A 15,903-nucleotide genomic window follows, 5' to 3' on the forward strand; every position below is an offset into this window, starting at 1 on the left:
CATAATTATGACTGCATTCTTTTGACTGACATTCCACCAGGTGATGCATTAGGCAGAGTTGCAATTGGAACTGATTGATCTCCAGTGTGACATTGTCTTAGGAGAAGTTCAACTTTCTTAAACTGGATGAGTTTTATACTTTATTAAGACCAACAAAATCTACAAAAATCCAGAAGCTGACACAGAGGATGCTGATGTTGTTTGGTTCTACCTGTGTGTGTTTGTGAACAGTCTTTTAGTGTGATGAACACCAACAAAAGAACCCCACAGGTCCCAGTTGAGTGATGAACACCTCAGATCTGTTCTGAGAATTGCCACAACAAAACTAACACCAGACTTTGATGCACTGGCAAAAAAGGTTGATCAACCACACTGTTACCACTTAAAGTAAATGTAAGTATTAACACTGAAATTCCTTTGTAAACAATGCATGGCGAACCCGACCACATTGTCATACACTTTTATTTCCAGTTGCTGTTTTTACGAACCTCAGCTGCAGCTTTTCAGCTGCCAGACACGTGTACACAACAACAAGAACACAGCCTTATTTATGTTTATACTTGATATTTATGCATCTGGTGCTGGCCCAACCCATCTGTCAAATTTTAAAAGTCAGTGTAGCCCCTGAGTTTGCACAACCCTTTTCTACAATATAACTCTCTTTCTGTCATGATCCTGGGTCAGTGACCCAGTGTTTTTGGTTGTTGTACTTTTACTTTTGATAGTTTTATGTATTATGACTGTTGTGTTTTAGTTTCCCAGGGTTTAGTTGTGTTCCCTCTGTTTGGTGTCATCCCCGCCGGTGTATCCCCTTTTGTGTAGTAAGGTCTCTGTGTTTAGTTCGCGATTCTTAGTCTGTGTCTTTGCATGTATGTGTTCCTGTTTTACTTTGAAGGTCCCTGTCTGATGTCAGTGCGTTCTGTTTACGTTCCCCTGCCTCGTCAGCTGTGATGTCTTCCAGGTGTGTTCCCCTCCTGTTTCCCATCCCTTGATTCTTGGTGTGTGTATTTATAGTGTGTGTTACCTCGTCCTCGTGGCTGGTTCGTCTGCGTCTCTCCGTCCGTCATTCTGTGCATTTCCCTGTGCCTCCCTGCATCTCTGTTTCTGGTTAGTTTCTGTTAGTTTTTCCCAGTTTAGGTTTTCTTAGTTTCATGTTCACCCCCGCCATCTCTGTTGTATCCACATTTGGTTAATAAACTCACTTGCACCAGAGCTGCCGCATCTTGGGTCCTAAATAATCCACACACGGCTTGCCCCGGCAACCCGTGACACTTTCAGATAAATCACCCAGCAAAGCATATTTCATTTAACTAAAAGAATCTAATTAGTTTTAACTTTCTGTTTAACAACAAAGTGTAGAATAAATGCCTATTAATCTCTTAGAGTAAGAGGTTAGAGATTACTATTATCTATTGTCATTTATTAGATTTGGGTCAGATTAGAAGCTTCACTGAAGTAACACAGTGGTGTTTTTCTGTGTAATCGTTTCAGTAGAATTCACATGGTTAGATGTATTATTTTGGCACCACAACCTCCAAATCCTTATTTCTTTATTTTCTTTCTTTCTTTAATAAAATTATGTAGACATGAGCCATTTTGCAATCTGGGATACTTTATTTGTTCATTTGAACAGGTGGAAGGACATTTTCCACAATAAGAAAATGTTTTCTCTACTTTTAAACCAAATATTTTCTAGTAATTCAGCAGAGCTCACACTTAAAGTTGTGAAACGAAAAAATCTGCCAGTGGTCTCTGCAGGGCAGAGTCAGCAGACATAAGCCAGCAGTTCTTTGTGACAGGAGGGTCGACGCTGTAGTCAGTAGCGTTGTCACTACAAAAGAAAAAAAAGATCATGTCTTATTGGAATCTTAAACAGTTTTATGTTTTGAATGAAGAAACTGAAAACATTACAAAAAATGTACCTTGTAACATCTATCTCTTGGTTTTTAATCTTTAGTTTTGTGACAGGAACTTGCTGCACCACCTCATACACTGCTGGCTTTACAGCTGGAAAAAGGGAGTAAAACAATGAAACAAGAACTGACACTGAAAACCAGATACTAAAACAGACACAGCAACAAGATACTTTTACAGAAACCACCTATGCTCGGTGCAAACTTTGTTTATATTCTTAACATGACACTGACAAACTCATTAATTTTTTAAGCAATGAACAACGTATGTGCATGCATGTCGTTTCACTCACCTAAAAGTCCTTCGGTGTTGTTGGTTGAGGGTTGCTGTCTTAAAACAGGCCAAAGGAGCCTTTGGCCATTTTTCTCATGTTGTGAGATGACCAGGAGAATGTCATCAGATGCAATGTGAATTTCAGCGTCGTGCACAATCACTGTCACACTGGAAAAATATGGACTTTATATGAATATTTTAAAGCTCTTTGAAGATTTTAAAGACCTTCACAGATCATTTCACTAGACTTGGCTGACTACTGTCCGACTGAGGGCTGTAATAGACATTTCACAATGTCACAACTCCATGTAATCCAACAAACTTGCTTCTACCTGAAAGGTACAACAAGACAATGATACGGTAATAGAAACTTTTCTAAGCTTGACAAAAGTTAGTGTCATTGAAAATAAGTAAAGCCACTTTTTGTGGTTCACCGTGAGTGTGCAGGGCCTTTGATTCAAGCATTGGTTGTAAAAAAAAATTCATGAAATTAATGACAACTTTATATATATTACAATCCCAAAATATCAGCACACACCTTTGGATTTCCTGCTACTCGATGGAAGACTGATAATCGTCTCTTATGTATCTTCACTTGGGTGTTTCTGTATAGAGCTGCATACATGCATGCATCCCTGACAGTGTTTTGATGATTGTCCTACAGGCCTGTCCTCTAAACCTCTGGGAAATCTGCATGTCCATGTGCTCTAGAGCAGCTCCCAGGCATCTCAATACCTGGTGGTGTGTCAAGTTGTATCTGCTATGTGTTAGACTGGTATTACAAGCAATCAGTAGCTGTGTCCCAATACAGGGGCTGCATCCTTCGGAGGCCGCATTTGAAGACCGACGTCCCAGCCAGGTGATGAAGGCTGTCCCAATTCGAGGGCTGCTCCAAATGCGGCCAACAAATGCATCCTCCTGTTTGAAGGATGGGTCAGGTGGTCAGACCCAACATATCCCAGGATTCATAGCACAGCGGTGGGTAGTTGGTTTTTGTTGTTTTTTTGTTTGTTTGTTTTTTTTCGAAAAAATGGCCAACGGCTCAAGGGGGGCAGCTGAAGAGTAAATTTTTAAAATTAAGTATTGAGTTTTATATCACTTATTTATGCAGCGATGCAAATGTTTTAATAACGAAGAACATTAAAACATTACTGTTGGCCACATGTTGGCAACGTCATGTGACATTAGTGATGTTAGTGCCAACGGTTCACTTGTTAAGCTAAAAAAAAAAGGTGCTTTAGTCATAGGAGCCAAACATGTGGCCAATGTACCAACTGGGAACTCATCTTATTTAGTACTCCTTATATAACAAACAGAAAATACTCATTCTCTGTTGCTGTTTTTTAGTAGTGTTTACCACCTGAGACTTTCACCTTTCTGTCTGTCCTTCACTTTTCCCTTCTCTCTCTTTTTCTTTCTCTCTGATTGTTAAATAAAAGTATGAACATATATTCATAAGTTACAAGTGTGTTTGAATCCTACAGCTTATTGCACATTTGATTTCCATGTTTGAGAACTGCAAGTCGCCAGAGTCAGGACAGACTGAGTAACCACAGCTGCAGATCATCTGTGAGGTTTTGCAACCCTGATGATCCACCAGGACAAACTAAGCAGAGTCTGAGGAAGAGGTAAATGGTAAATGGCCTGTATTTGTATAGTGCTTTACTTAGTCCCTAAGGACCACAAAGAGGAGGAGGAAGAGCCAGCACCAGCTGAGAGAGAGTGTTCCCTCTTTGTGAAGGACTGCTAGAAATGTTTAAAATAACCAATTATCTGTCCTAATTATCAGTCTTATTAGGTAATGTTAAAATGATTTTATCATTCAAGTGTTTTTAGTGTCAGGAAAAGTACTCAGGGCCTTCAAGTTAAAAACTATGAAGGCAGTAAAACATGTTTATATTAGGGAATATTTAATATATTGGTCTACATTTTCATTTTTCATTTTATCACAAACATGCAGTTATCCCAGCTCATAAATTTTCTTTTTACCCATATATGTAAGCATTCAGGCAAATTGAATAATGCCAACATATTTACAAAACAATATTTATCTCTCTTATGTACAATACATCTATATTTACACTATAAAAGATGTACTGTGTTTGAGATGAAGATATAAAGTGATAGGAATAAATAAATGCAACTTAAATCTTTATTAAAGCTCAGTATTTGAAACAGTTCAAGTTCAGGGCTTTACGTTTTTAATTTAATACAATAAATTTAATATTGACCATATTATATTTACATGACCAAAATGAGATGACACTAGTCTCATGAACAACATTAGTTGTTATTACTAATTGTTACTAATTGTTATTTATTACCTAATCTTAAAATTATTGTTCGGTATAGAAATGAAGCCCAACAATCATGTTTTTAAAGTCCTGTGGTCTCAGCCTGAGATACTTAACAAATAAAAAAAACCTCATGAAACAAAAAAAGATGAATTTTTGCCTTCGCTTCTGTCAAACAATGCTCTATAAAACGTTTCTAGTGGCTAGAAGCATGGTTGCTGGACAACCTGAGCAGTGCGACTAAGGCTAGACAATCCCATTTAACAGCCTCAGATCTCTGGCCTTCTCAGCCTTCGAAGGACCCGGCTTATGTAGACAGCGAAGGCTGAATCTTTCGAAAGATGCGATCCCTGAATTGGGACACAGCTAGTATGTGCTTGAGACTGACTGGAACTGAACAGTGGGGACAGGATGGGACAGGTGATGGAAGGATATCATATGTTTTATGGCTAAAGAAGCTGATCCCATTTGTCTCCGCAGGCCATTTTAAGATGATGCTTCGATCAGTGGCTGTTGATCAATGGTCAGGACAATTTGCATATCAATGGCTAAGAAACTGACCTCACAGCCCATTGTTCATTCAGTGCTAGTTTCAGTCATTGTGCAAATGTACTGTTTATAAGGTTTGGGAAACTTGCAGTCAACTGAGACTGGAAAGGTCACTTGGATGAGTGAAAAACGTTTCTGCCACTGAAAACGCTGATGATGAAAAGAATCTATTATTGCTGTATAGATTGAATTGAATTGGATGAACAGAATCAATTTTTTGGCCTTTCTGCAAGTTGTTCCTAGCTTTTCCCATCCAAAACCTTTTTTATCCTGGTATATTTGCCTTACAATATTCCAATATTGAAGGGTTGCTGTTGCATCCAGAAATTATTTTGTTGGATTCTTTTTCTTTCCTGTTGCTAAAGAGTGAGACCTTTCACCACCATGTTCTCGGTTTCTCTGGGTATCTCAGCTTGAGAGCTTGAGAGCTTGTGTGTTGGATGGTTAAAGCAAATTACAAAAATATTTAAGTAAATATTGTGCTACGAAGCTTATACACTGCTGCTGATGTGTTTGTAGTTGTGATAGAAATGAACCTTTTATTTTTATTTTATGGCAGACATGTTTAAATTAGTGAGATTTGGCCAAATCTCACAAAATACTCCATATAAAAAAGTGACAATTAAAATAATAAATGGCCCAAACTGCCCTTTTAAGGTTTAATTTCCCAGCAAATGTTTTGTCATATATATAACTGACATCAGAGATGTATATACTGATCACCTCATGTAAATCCTGGGAAAAGAACTGAATAAGGGCGCACGTCTGTAAACAATACTGTGAGAACATTTGGATGGCAATTTGACCATTATATTGCAAAATCACCTGCCAACTGTCGAGGGATCCTGTCCAGCAGCTTGATATGTCACTGTCTGTCCATCTCGTACAGTGACCCTCTGTGGTTCAGCGTCAACCTCAACATGCTGGTGAGTTTTGAGGTGTATAAAAATTTTGCTGAAACCTCCTGTTGCAATTGAATCTAGCTCACCATTAACAGACAGGTCTAGAACAAAAGAGAAATGCTGCTCTTTAACCACTAGGGGAGAAATATGAAAATACTCACGAGAAAGACTACTACTGACCTCTGCTGGGGTGGTGAAATAGTTTAAGGATTATAGCTCCACTGAAGTCAAAGCAAAGTGGAACAGTCTGATTCCCAGTTGAGTTGAGCAAAAACCTGTGGAGAAGAGGAGCTAGAGGTATAGAGACACAAAGTTAGACTCTGGAATCTGAAAATAAAGAGCTGTGCAATCAACACTTGCTCAACTCTTTTCATGCATTGGGCATTTTTGAATTTTTTTTCAGAGTTTTGGAAAAGTAAACATAAAACACATACTTTGTCTATTTCACAATTCTGAAAATGAATCCATTTTTATATTAAAAAAAAAAATAATAATTTTCCCATGCAGTCATAGAATGTTAGAAAGCTTGCCTTAAGTTAAGAAAGTGTCATGGTGATATAGATTTTTTTTAAATTTTCACCTATAAATACAATTTTTACAATGAAAGTGCAAGAGACTTTATCATGCATAGCACTAAAGACCATTTTATCCAAAAATTGTTTTTCCCCTTTTCTTTTTTTGGAGGATTTTTTTTCCAAAGTCCCCTCTTTAAAATCTTTGATTTTCTTAGAACAAAAAAGTATTCCATCTATGCAATACAGTACCTGCAGTTGCTTCAAGCGGGACATCAATAGGCTCTAAAAAACCTGCAAATAATTTAAACAGCACTAGTTACATACCAGAAAATTTCAGATCTCCGGTTGATATTGCATGACTTTGGACAACACAATAAAAAAATCTTTGACTGTCTTAGAACAAAAAAAGTATTTCATCAATGCAATACAGTACCTGCAGTTTCCTCAGTCGTGGCATCAATAGGCTCTATAAAATCTGCAACTAATTTAAACAGCACTAGTTGCATATCAGAAAATTTCAGATCTCCCATTAATATGGCATGACTTTGGACAACACAATAAAAAAATCTTTGACTGTCTTAGAACAAAAAAAGTACTCCATGTATGCAATACAGTACCTGCAGTTTCTTCAAATAACATGTCATCGTAGGAGCTAATCATAGGATCTAAATCAGCAGCTGTAAAAAAACATTTACACACATTACATAAAGTATTTATTGCAAGAGGCAATGCAGGGGATATCATAATAAATAAGGATAACTAATTCATTTATAATTGAGTTTAATTAATGCTTTTACTAACATCCATGCTCTGACACTAAAGTTCTTAACTAAATCTTTAAATAGCTCACTCACACACACACACACACACACACACACCTTTAGTGGTGTCTCCCATGGGGATTTCTAATCCATATGCAGCAGGTGTTCCTGTATACTAACCTAGCCACTAGGTTGTTCCGCCCAGTTTAAGTTGTCTCAGCGTGCATCTTACATCCTTCTTCTGTCTGACTCTGTCTGACTCACCTATTTGACTCAGTCTATTTCATACTCCATTTCTTTCATTCACAGAACATCTCTGAACTATAAGCGATAGTCTCCTCAGCTGAACTGGAGAATGTTGTTGTATTGGTTTGATTGGTTTGCTCACCAGAAACAACCCACCGCCCACTATAACCACTAGCAGGAGTAAGGTGTGCTAAATTGGGTTGACGTCCTGGGGACTGCCATCTCTGCGATGTTTCACCTTCCTTTGGTTTATGAAGCACATCTGTGTTTTCTCCTGGAGGCTTTGTGACCACCATAGATGTGAGAGGGGTCACAAAACTGTACTTCAGTGACAGCTCCATAGCTTCCTTCTTCACTTTCTCTTTCTCAGGTCCAGATAATTGAAGCCTGTGTGACAAAGTGTAAAATGGTTTTGTATGTAACTTCACACATTACAGGTGTTAAGCTGAATCCATGTCCTAAAATATGTATCTAAGAGATTTTCTTCACTGAAAGTCAGTTCAGCAAAGTTCACAAAAAACACACAATCTATTGTTTGTTACAGGTAAAATAAAGTCTAACCAAATCATGGAGATCCATTACCAGAGCATAGACAGCCTGGCTGTCTATGTTGTCCAAATCCTTAGCTCCTGAGACACGTACTTTTATGATTAAGTGTAAAAACTCTGCCTTTAAAAAGATGTGAAAAAAGTTGTTTTTGAAATGTAAGGAGATGAGTGATGATGAACAAACATAATTGTACTAATATAATTTTATATGGGAGATGCACATGACTGTTTAATAGAAAGGTAAGAAATGGAGAGGTTGATGTCAAACGACCCAACACTGAAGAGAACACAGTTTATGTCCCTTTAACAGACTTCTACTTGGAATTTTGGGACTTAATTTCAACCTGCTGCCCTGATCTAACAAACTTAAAACATATACTCTTACTTCTTGATGCATTCTCAATCATCCAGGAAAGTAAATCTTGGGGAATGGCTGCAATCACAGCATTGTAAGATGGCGAAAGATGTACCCTTAGGCCCCCTCCTCGATTCAGAGATGGTCTTTCCCTTTTCACGTAAATGGCCTCCTTGACTCCGCGCTCAAACCTGGCTGTGATTGCAGCCATTCCCCAACTCTCTGTGGATGGTACTCATGGCCATTGATCAGTGGTCTTTGATCAGTGGGTTTTGGTCAGTGGTTATTGATCAATGGTCATGAGAATTTGCATAATTATGATTAAGGAACTGACCTCCCAGCCCATTGTTCCTTCAGTGGGCTGGTTTCAGTCATTATGCAAATGTACTGTTTATAAGATTTGGGGAAACCTGCAGTCAGCTGAGACTGAAGAAGTCACTTGGATGAGTGACAAAACGTTTCTCCCACAAAACGCTACGTCCAGATGAACAGATTCAACTTTTGGAGACATACTCTTACTGCAGTTCACCTGTCTTTTTGACACCTTGTATATTCAAATTTCATTCTATACATTCAAGTTTCAATCTTTATGTTTACATTTAATTCTATATATTCAGACTTTTCTTATAATGTATATATAATGTGATCCTAAACAGCATTCCATGATTATATATGCTTAAAATATCAGAAAAATAAACAAAGAAAAGTATAAAATAAATAAAGTTTTATTTATAAAAAAAATGTTTAGTGTTTTGAAGACACTGATGTAAAGGTAGAAACTTTAAAGACATAACAGCTGATAACACATTTCAGAGTCATACAAGGAAAGATGTTATAAGTCATACTCACTCTTTGTCCAGAAGCTGTTTAACTGTGAGGTACGCCCAAACCCTCTGGATACGGTCATCAGACACTGTTTGAGTGGATTCCACGGTTTCATTTGGATTAGAGAATATTATTCTTCTATTACTCTGTAATAAATTAAATGCAATGTAATGTCAGTCAACAGGGAAAACGGTTTAAGAAGAGTACTCCTGATGAGTCCTGTGGATTGATTCTTACGGAAATGGCCACAACTTGAGGGGTGAAGGTTTCAATGTTATTATCTGTGATCTGTCCGGCCACCACAATCTCAGAACCATTATAATACTGACTGAAGTTAGTCTGGGTTAGATTGGTCCCACCCACATAGATCATTGTCACATCTGTCAGTAGAGGTGTGGCCACCTCTTCATAGAAACCCTGTTGACATACAGTGTGGAAGTGATACAAATCATGCTCTTTCTTTTCTTTCAATTCTCAGGGGTTTCAAATCACATAAGAGTATCTATAATTTAAATACCTTCAGCTGTAAATCAGCATCAGAGTCTTCATAAATCCGCCGTGCCACACCGCTATTTTGCAGCGACATTTTCTCAAGGAAATTAAAATTAACATCAAAACCGAAACCCAGACAGTACAGTGGGAATTTGCCTGCAATAGCCTCTCTTACATTTGACTGAATTTTCTCCAGATTTGTCACCCCTGAAAAGACACAAGACTCATAATAAACCAGGACTGTTAATCACAGTAAGCTCACTAACACCTCAATTTCATGAAATATTTGTGTACATTTGTTTACACATGTGTTTTATTATAACCTGAGGTTGGGTCTCCATCTGTGAGAAGTATAAGGATAGATGCTGAACCTTCTCTGTTGTGTGCATTCAGCATACGTGCTCCTTGCAACACTGCTTTATTTATGTCTGTGGCTGAAATGCAACATCAACAAACACATTTTCAGTACCCTGTTCATTGGGCAAATGTTTATATTCCAAAATGTGTATTTACTACAACTTCTCACATCCTCTGTCTTGAATATTGCGGGCAAAGTTTTTGGCACTTTTCAGGTTTTTCTTGTTGACCTGAACGAGTTTCTGCTTCCAGTAAGAAATCCTGTCATCAAAAGTGATCAGACCAAAGTGATCATCTTCTGCCAGATCATTCAGAATGTGGATTAATGCGATCCTAGTCTGGGGGAAAAACACAATTTACACACATATTTGTTAATTAAAATTTATAAAAAGAAAAAAAAAGTATGAATAAAATAATATCAGAAACAGACCCTTCAAATACTTTACCTGCTCAATTTTTCGGCCGTACATTGAGCCACTTTGATCAATAACAAAGACGACATTTTTTGGTATCCGAGGAAGATCAGATGGTGCAAAATGATGAACAAAGTACCCGTCAGATTTCTAAGGTGGAGTTGGTTAAAAAAAACAACTTGATTGTTTATTGGATTATTCAAGAGGCTTTTTTAGCCCAAGTCATACAGTTTGTGTTGCTAAAAGACCAGGGTTTACCTTGATGTGTCCCAGTCCATTATCCCTGTTAACATCGTAAACAATAACCAGATCTCCATTCATACCCTGATCTCCACAGCTGTCACACATTTTCTGTTGGTCGACTGTTGGATAGAAATACACCCACGCCTGGAAACAGAGTGAATCACAGAGTTTAGGAACTTGGTAGAGAGCGATGTCAGTGATTTTATTTTCTGTTTTCCTTTTTGGGCTGATATTTGTATTGTTAAAAATCCTAAATGAAACATTGTCAGAATTACTAATTTGTCTCAAATTAACGCAACATGACTTTACATACAAAGAGTGTTGGAGAAGCCCAACCTTTAGAAGAAAATGGAATCTACAGATATGTATTCAAGGATCAAAACATTAAAGCAGACGTCATTAACAGGTGGACCATGGTCCAGGTTTTGAAAATGCATTGGATGTGAGTTAAGCCATCCCATTACTGCTCAGCCAGTCAACTCTGTGGATTCCAGGTGATAAACACTGGTCTCTACAGTGCCAATAGTTGAGATGTAGTAAGTTGAAAAGACAGTATAAGAAGAAAAGAAGAAAGATAATAACAATAAAAATAGCAACACATGCAGTTTTACCTGCGCTTTAGGCAATTATAAACTGCCTGAAAGAGCAGTTTGTAAGAACTGACACTTCCACTTTCTGGATCCAAATGGTTCCTGAGACAACTTTTTGAGGTTTAAGGAAAGTAGCCTTATTCATCTTGACCATGTTTGGCTCCACACACAAAAGCAAGGCAGTTTTGTCCAAAGTGAACATAATCAAACTAATCATCAGTGTGCATCTCCACAGGTGTATGAGAATTTTAAGCAATGTTCAGTTCTATGTCGTGTGACCAATAATTGATTGATTGATTGATTGATTATACTTTATTCATCCCGAGGGAAATTGGGTTAAGGCTGCCAGCCGTGCCAGCGCCGTCTTACCCATCTGACCATTACACAAACATCACATGGGGAAGACAGGTCAGAGGGGTATAACATGAAAAAGCACAACACGAGGAAAGATAAGGAGAAAAAAATAACTCCCCCCAGACTGAGCTCCAACAGGGAGATCAGTTTGAGGACAGAAAAAAAACACCTCTGCACATAGCACATGAAAAAAACTCTTAATACACCAAAGAAACACATGACAAGCAACAGGGGTGGGTAAAGGGTGAGAGACAGCCGATGTAGACAGTACATCCGGGCCTGCAGCCTATGCGCTGGTCTCCTTGATCCACCGTCAGCATCGGAAGGGAATAAGCGTCGAAGGCGTTTGGAGGGGGAGGGGGGATGAGTGTATATCTGCATGTGTATATGTCTGTGTGCGTGTGTGTGTATGTGTCCAGAGTTCAGCTGAGACAGTGTCCTTCGCCCTGCCAGGCTAAGTAAACAGTCTTCCAGCCAACCCAGGTGGCCTTGCATAGAATGGGAAGAACAGTCTCAACACAGTCGTTATCTGGGTGTTGTTGTTCAGCTCCAGCCTTGAGACCGCAGCTGGCACCGAAGGGGTCTCCGCATGAAATGATGATGGTTTTTACTTTAGTGCGAACAACTCATAAGAATTTCAAAGCTGTTCTAACAGTCCAACACTGGTCTCTCAATCTCCCGTTGGAGAGCCGTGAGCTTTCTGTGATGTTATCCAAACTTACGTTCTGTGGTGTTGTCATTCTTGTGGTCAAAGAGCAGGTTCTGAGAACTCACGACCGTGGTGCGGTCAAAATAATCATTTTAGAATTATTTTTCAAATTATTTGTCAAAAGGTTTTGCAATTGCATTGATTTCATTTGATTTGACAGTCTAGATCGCAAACAAAATAATTTCACATTATGATCATCCGGATCTTTGCTTAAGGAAATGTTAGTTGAACCTGCTTTAAACCCAATTCTTCTCTACAACGATGAGAAATGAGCTATAATGTTGGAAGAAATATCATCATTACCGTAATGGTTATTTGTGCATTTTGATCATTTTATATTCATACATTTTACACTCTGAGATCAAGCTGTGTCTTACTGCAAATGAATAATGATCTGTTAGTACCTCACACTGTCTATTAGAAAGCTCTTTTTTTTTTACTGTTCTACAACAAAAAGATTTCAGTACCTGTTTATCTGCATGTATTTTGGTGATGGCATTAGCGAGGGCGTTGGTGCTCAGGCCTCCTTTCACATCGATGAAACTGATGCCAGCTTCCTCGTGAATGTGCACATCCACCTGGTAATAAATACAATAAAATAAAATAAAAGATCTCATCATGTGCGCTGTTATCTCAGCATTTTCCACTGATACCAACAAGACAATCACCTTGAAGTCTCTGACAGGCTGCATGGGTCGAGCATGAATTTGCAGCTCGTACTTGCCATGTGTGCGTTTCATCAGTTCCTCATACGTGAGTTCAAAAGTGACCTTTTTGTGAGCAGCCACAGTTACAGAGGTCTTAAATTCCTCCAGTGTCCTTCCTACAGAACTAAAGCATAAACAATAATCATTTTACTAAGTTATAATTATGGCTGTAGTTAGAACTTGAACACTGAATAAGATTAACTCAATTTATGTTTTCCTATTCACAATTAACATTATTTTAGAAAAAAAAGAAAGAAGAGAAACCAGAACAGAACAAGCTAATTTCGAATGACAGTTCCTTGATCATTAATATTAAATTGTCCATGGATCAAAGACCACTGATCATTGATCAGGGACCACTGATCGATGGCCATGAGTACCATTCACAGAGCGTTGGGGAATGGCTGCAATTACAAAATTGTAAGATGGCAAAAGATGTAACCTTAGAGAGTCAAACTTAGTGATTATAGTGTACACTGCTAAGTGCCATGAGGATTGCCATGATTTATACATCGGGGAAACTAAACAACTTCTGGCGAAGCGAATGGCACAAAGCAGAAGGCGAAGATGTAAAAATTCTGGACAGGGAGGAAAGCTGGTTTGAGCATGGAGTCAAGGAGGCCATTCACGTGAAAAGGGAAAGACCATCTCTGAATCGAGGAGGGGGCCTAAGGGTACATCTTTCGCCATCTTACAATGCTGTGATTGCAGCCATTCCCCAACTCTCTGTGAATGGTACTCATGGGCCTTGATCAGTGGTTGTGGATCAATGGTCATGACAATTTGCATATTAATGATCAAGGAACTGACCTCACAGCCCATTGTTCATTCAGTGGGCTAGTTTTATTGTGCAAATGTACTGTTTATAAGATTGCGGATGAGTGACGAAATATTTCTCCCACTGAAAACGCTACGTCCAGATGAACAGAATCAACCTTTTGGGGGTATTTTGCTTCTTTTTTATCCAAAAGAGCACTCAGTGTATTTGTACAATACGTATAATTTAATCATTTAGTTAATACCTGACAAGCCCAGCACTTTCACCACGGGACACAGCTTCAGTGTACTGCTGCTGAGCTTGCTCCTTAGCTTTCACAACACCATCATAAATCTGGCCATCAATAAACCTGAAGAGGACCAAGAAAAGATCTTGTGTGAATACATACTACTGAGTATCCTTAACTTTGTTCTTTAGTGTAGAATTCTTTATTTGCAAATGTCTCTGGATGGTTACAGATCCTTTTAACTTCACACACATTCGAAATTTACTGATGAAGGCATTCTTGGGAATCCGAACATGGAATTCAATTTCCTTTGACTCGTCCATACGATTGGCCACACGACTTGTGATGACAGTGGTGGCATAACGACTGGTCACTGTGGAGTTGATGTGAAAGCTGTAGATGTCCCAGTCATCCTGAGCAAACACAGGAGGCACATTTCACAGAAAAAAAAAAAACTAACTCTCTCCAGGTCTTTCCAATGTCCAAATAACATGAAAGTATTACAAGTTATTAAAAAAAACACATATATATGAATAAATCACTTAATCAGATAATCAGAAAGGCCAATTTATCCTTAACCTAGCACTGACCAACACCTTTATTAAATGCCAAGCTCTAAACATTAAAATAAATTAATAGACCACTTTTTACCCTGATCTCAGACAAAGGATAAAGTAAACATATGCACACAGTCAGTATTTCTTCACTTCAGAAGACGTTACATTATCTTCTATTCTGTTCCCTTGAAGTGCTCTGTTGGTCCTTTATGTCTATTGAACTTACCTTGTTTGGCAGTGTGGAAGCCAAAGCAAAAAGGAGTCCTATGAGTGTGATTTGCACCACAGTTCTCCCCATGATACCTCTAACCAAAATACCAGCAAAGCAGCTGAAATGCTCTTTTGAGCTTAAACAAGGACACTGTCATTATGCACAAAGTTTTTTTAAAGGGCAAACTCACTCGCTTACACAAACATCCCCTCACACAAACATTCCCCGAAAACAGTAATTTACTGCTTACCCAGCACTTTATTAGACCTTTAATGTTTACATTGAGGGTCAAACCTGTGCACTGCAGCCAAACGTGGCCAAACTTTGGCCCCACAGCTGTCTTTTTCGTTCCTGATAAGCATTCTGACAAATCAAAGTGAAAGATATATGGCAACAATCTAGCTTTTCACTATTGGTGAATATGACTAATATTATTGTCTCAAAACAAAAATAGTTTATTTGCAAGTATGAACAGTTTTTTTGAAACAGTATAAATGTGACAAGGACTGGAGTACGGAGCCCTGCAAGGGACATGGGAGAAAAAAATTAAGATGAACTTTTGCGAGTGCTCGCAAAACTTTTGCAAGATCTCACAAATGTTTTGGGCACATCCTTCAGAGGCCACCAGCTCGAAGCTGACCGGGAGGTCGAGGCACGATGTGCCGGGAGTGCGGTGTTCCCCCTGGTTGTAGTGAGCCTAGCTTTTGTAAATATTTGATGTCTTGATAAACCGAGCAGATTTTTGAGGGGGTGTGTGTACATATATATATATATATATATATATATATACAAAAAACTTGAATTTTACAGTGTTTATTTATCGGATAAAATAAGTTAAATGTCACCGTTATTATTGGCTAGCCAGAAACAGCGGGGGTGTCCAAATTCAAATTCAGAGGCTGCATCCTCCTGAGGCCTTCGCGGTCTAAGTGGGCCTGGTCCTCCAAAAGCCGGGTAGGCCGGAAGTGAGCAACTGTGAAATTGGACGGTCTAGCCTTCAGAATTACGTCACGAGCTCTCTCGGTGGAGTGAAACTCTGCCGTCTGCTCCTTGCTATCTAAAATATAACTGGACGCTGGCGTAA

General features: G+C 38.6%; 1 protein-coding gene across 1 annotated transcript; it reads right to left on the minus strand.

The window, feature by feature from the left end:
- Positions 1–1,716: 1,716 nt before the first annotated feature.
- Positions 1,717–14,906, minus strand: LOC134628058 (inter-alpha-trypsin inhibitor heavy chain H3-like). Its single transcript, XM_063474659.1, has 18 exons — positions 14,835–14,906; positions 14,304–14,464; positions 14,070–14,174; positions 13,009–13,171; positions 12,808–12,918; positions 10,703–10,831; positions 10,478–10,594; positions 10,201–10,369; positions 9,998–10,108; positions 9,700–9,881; positions 9,420–9,599; positions 9,207–9,328; positions 7,597–7,841; positions 6,113–6,223; positions 2,510–2,519; positions 2,207–2,355; positions 1,923–2,007; positions 1,717–1,831 (listed from the first exon to the last, which is right to left on the minus strand). Exons 1-18 carry the CDS (start codon positions 14,904–14,906, stop codon positions 1,717–1,719), a joined length of 2,337 nt encoding a protein of 778 aa, XP_063330729.1.
- Positions 14,907–15,903: the final 997 nt, after the last annotated feature.

This window comes from Pelmatolapia mariae, linkage group LG5 (assembly GCF_036321145.2).
Source record: "Pelmatolapia mariae isolate MD_Pm_ZW linkage group LG5, Pm_UMD_F_2, whole genome shotgun sequence".
In the NCBI taxonomy this organism is placed as follows: domain Eukaryota; kingdom Metazoa; phylum Chordata; class Actinopteri; order Cichliformes; family Cichlidae; genus Pelmatolapia; species Pelmatolapia mariae.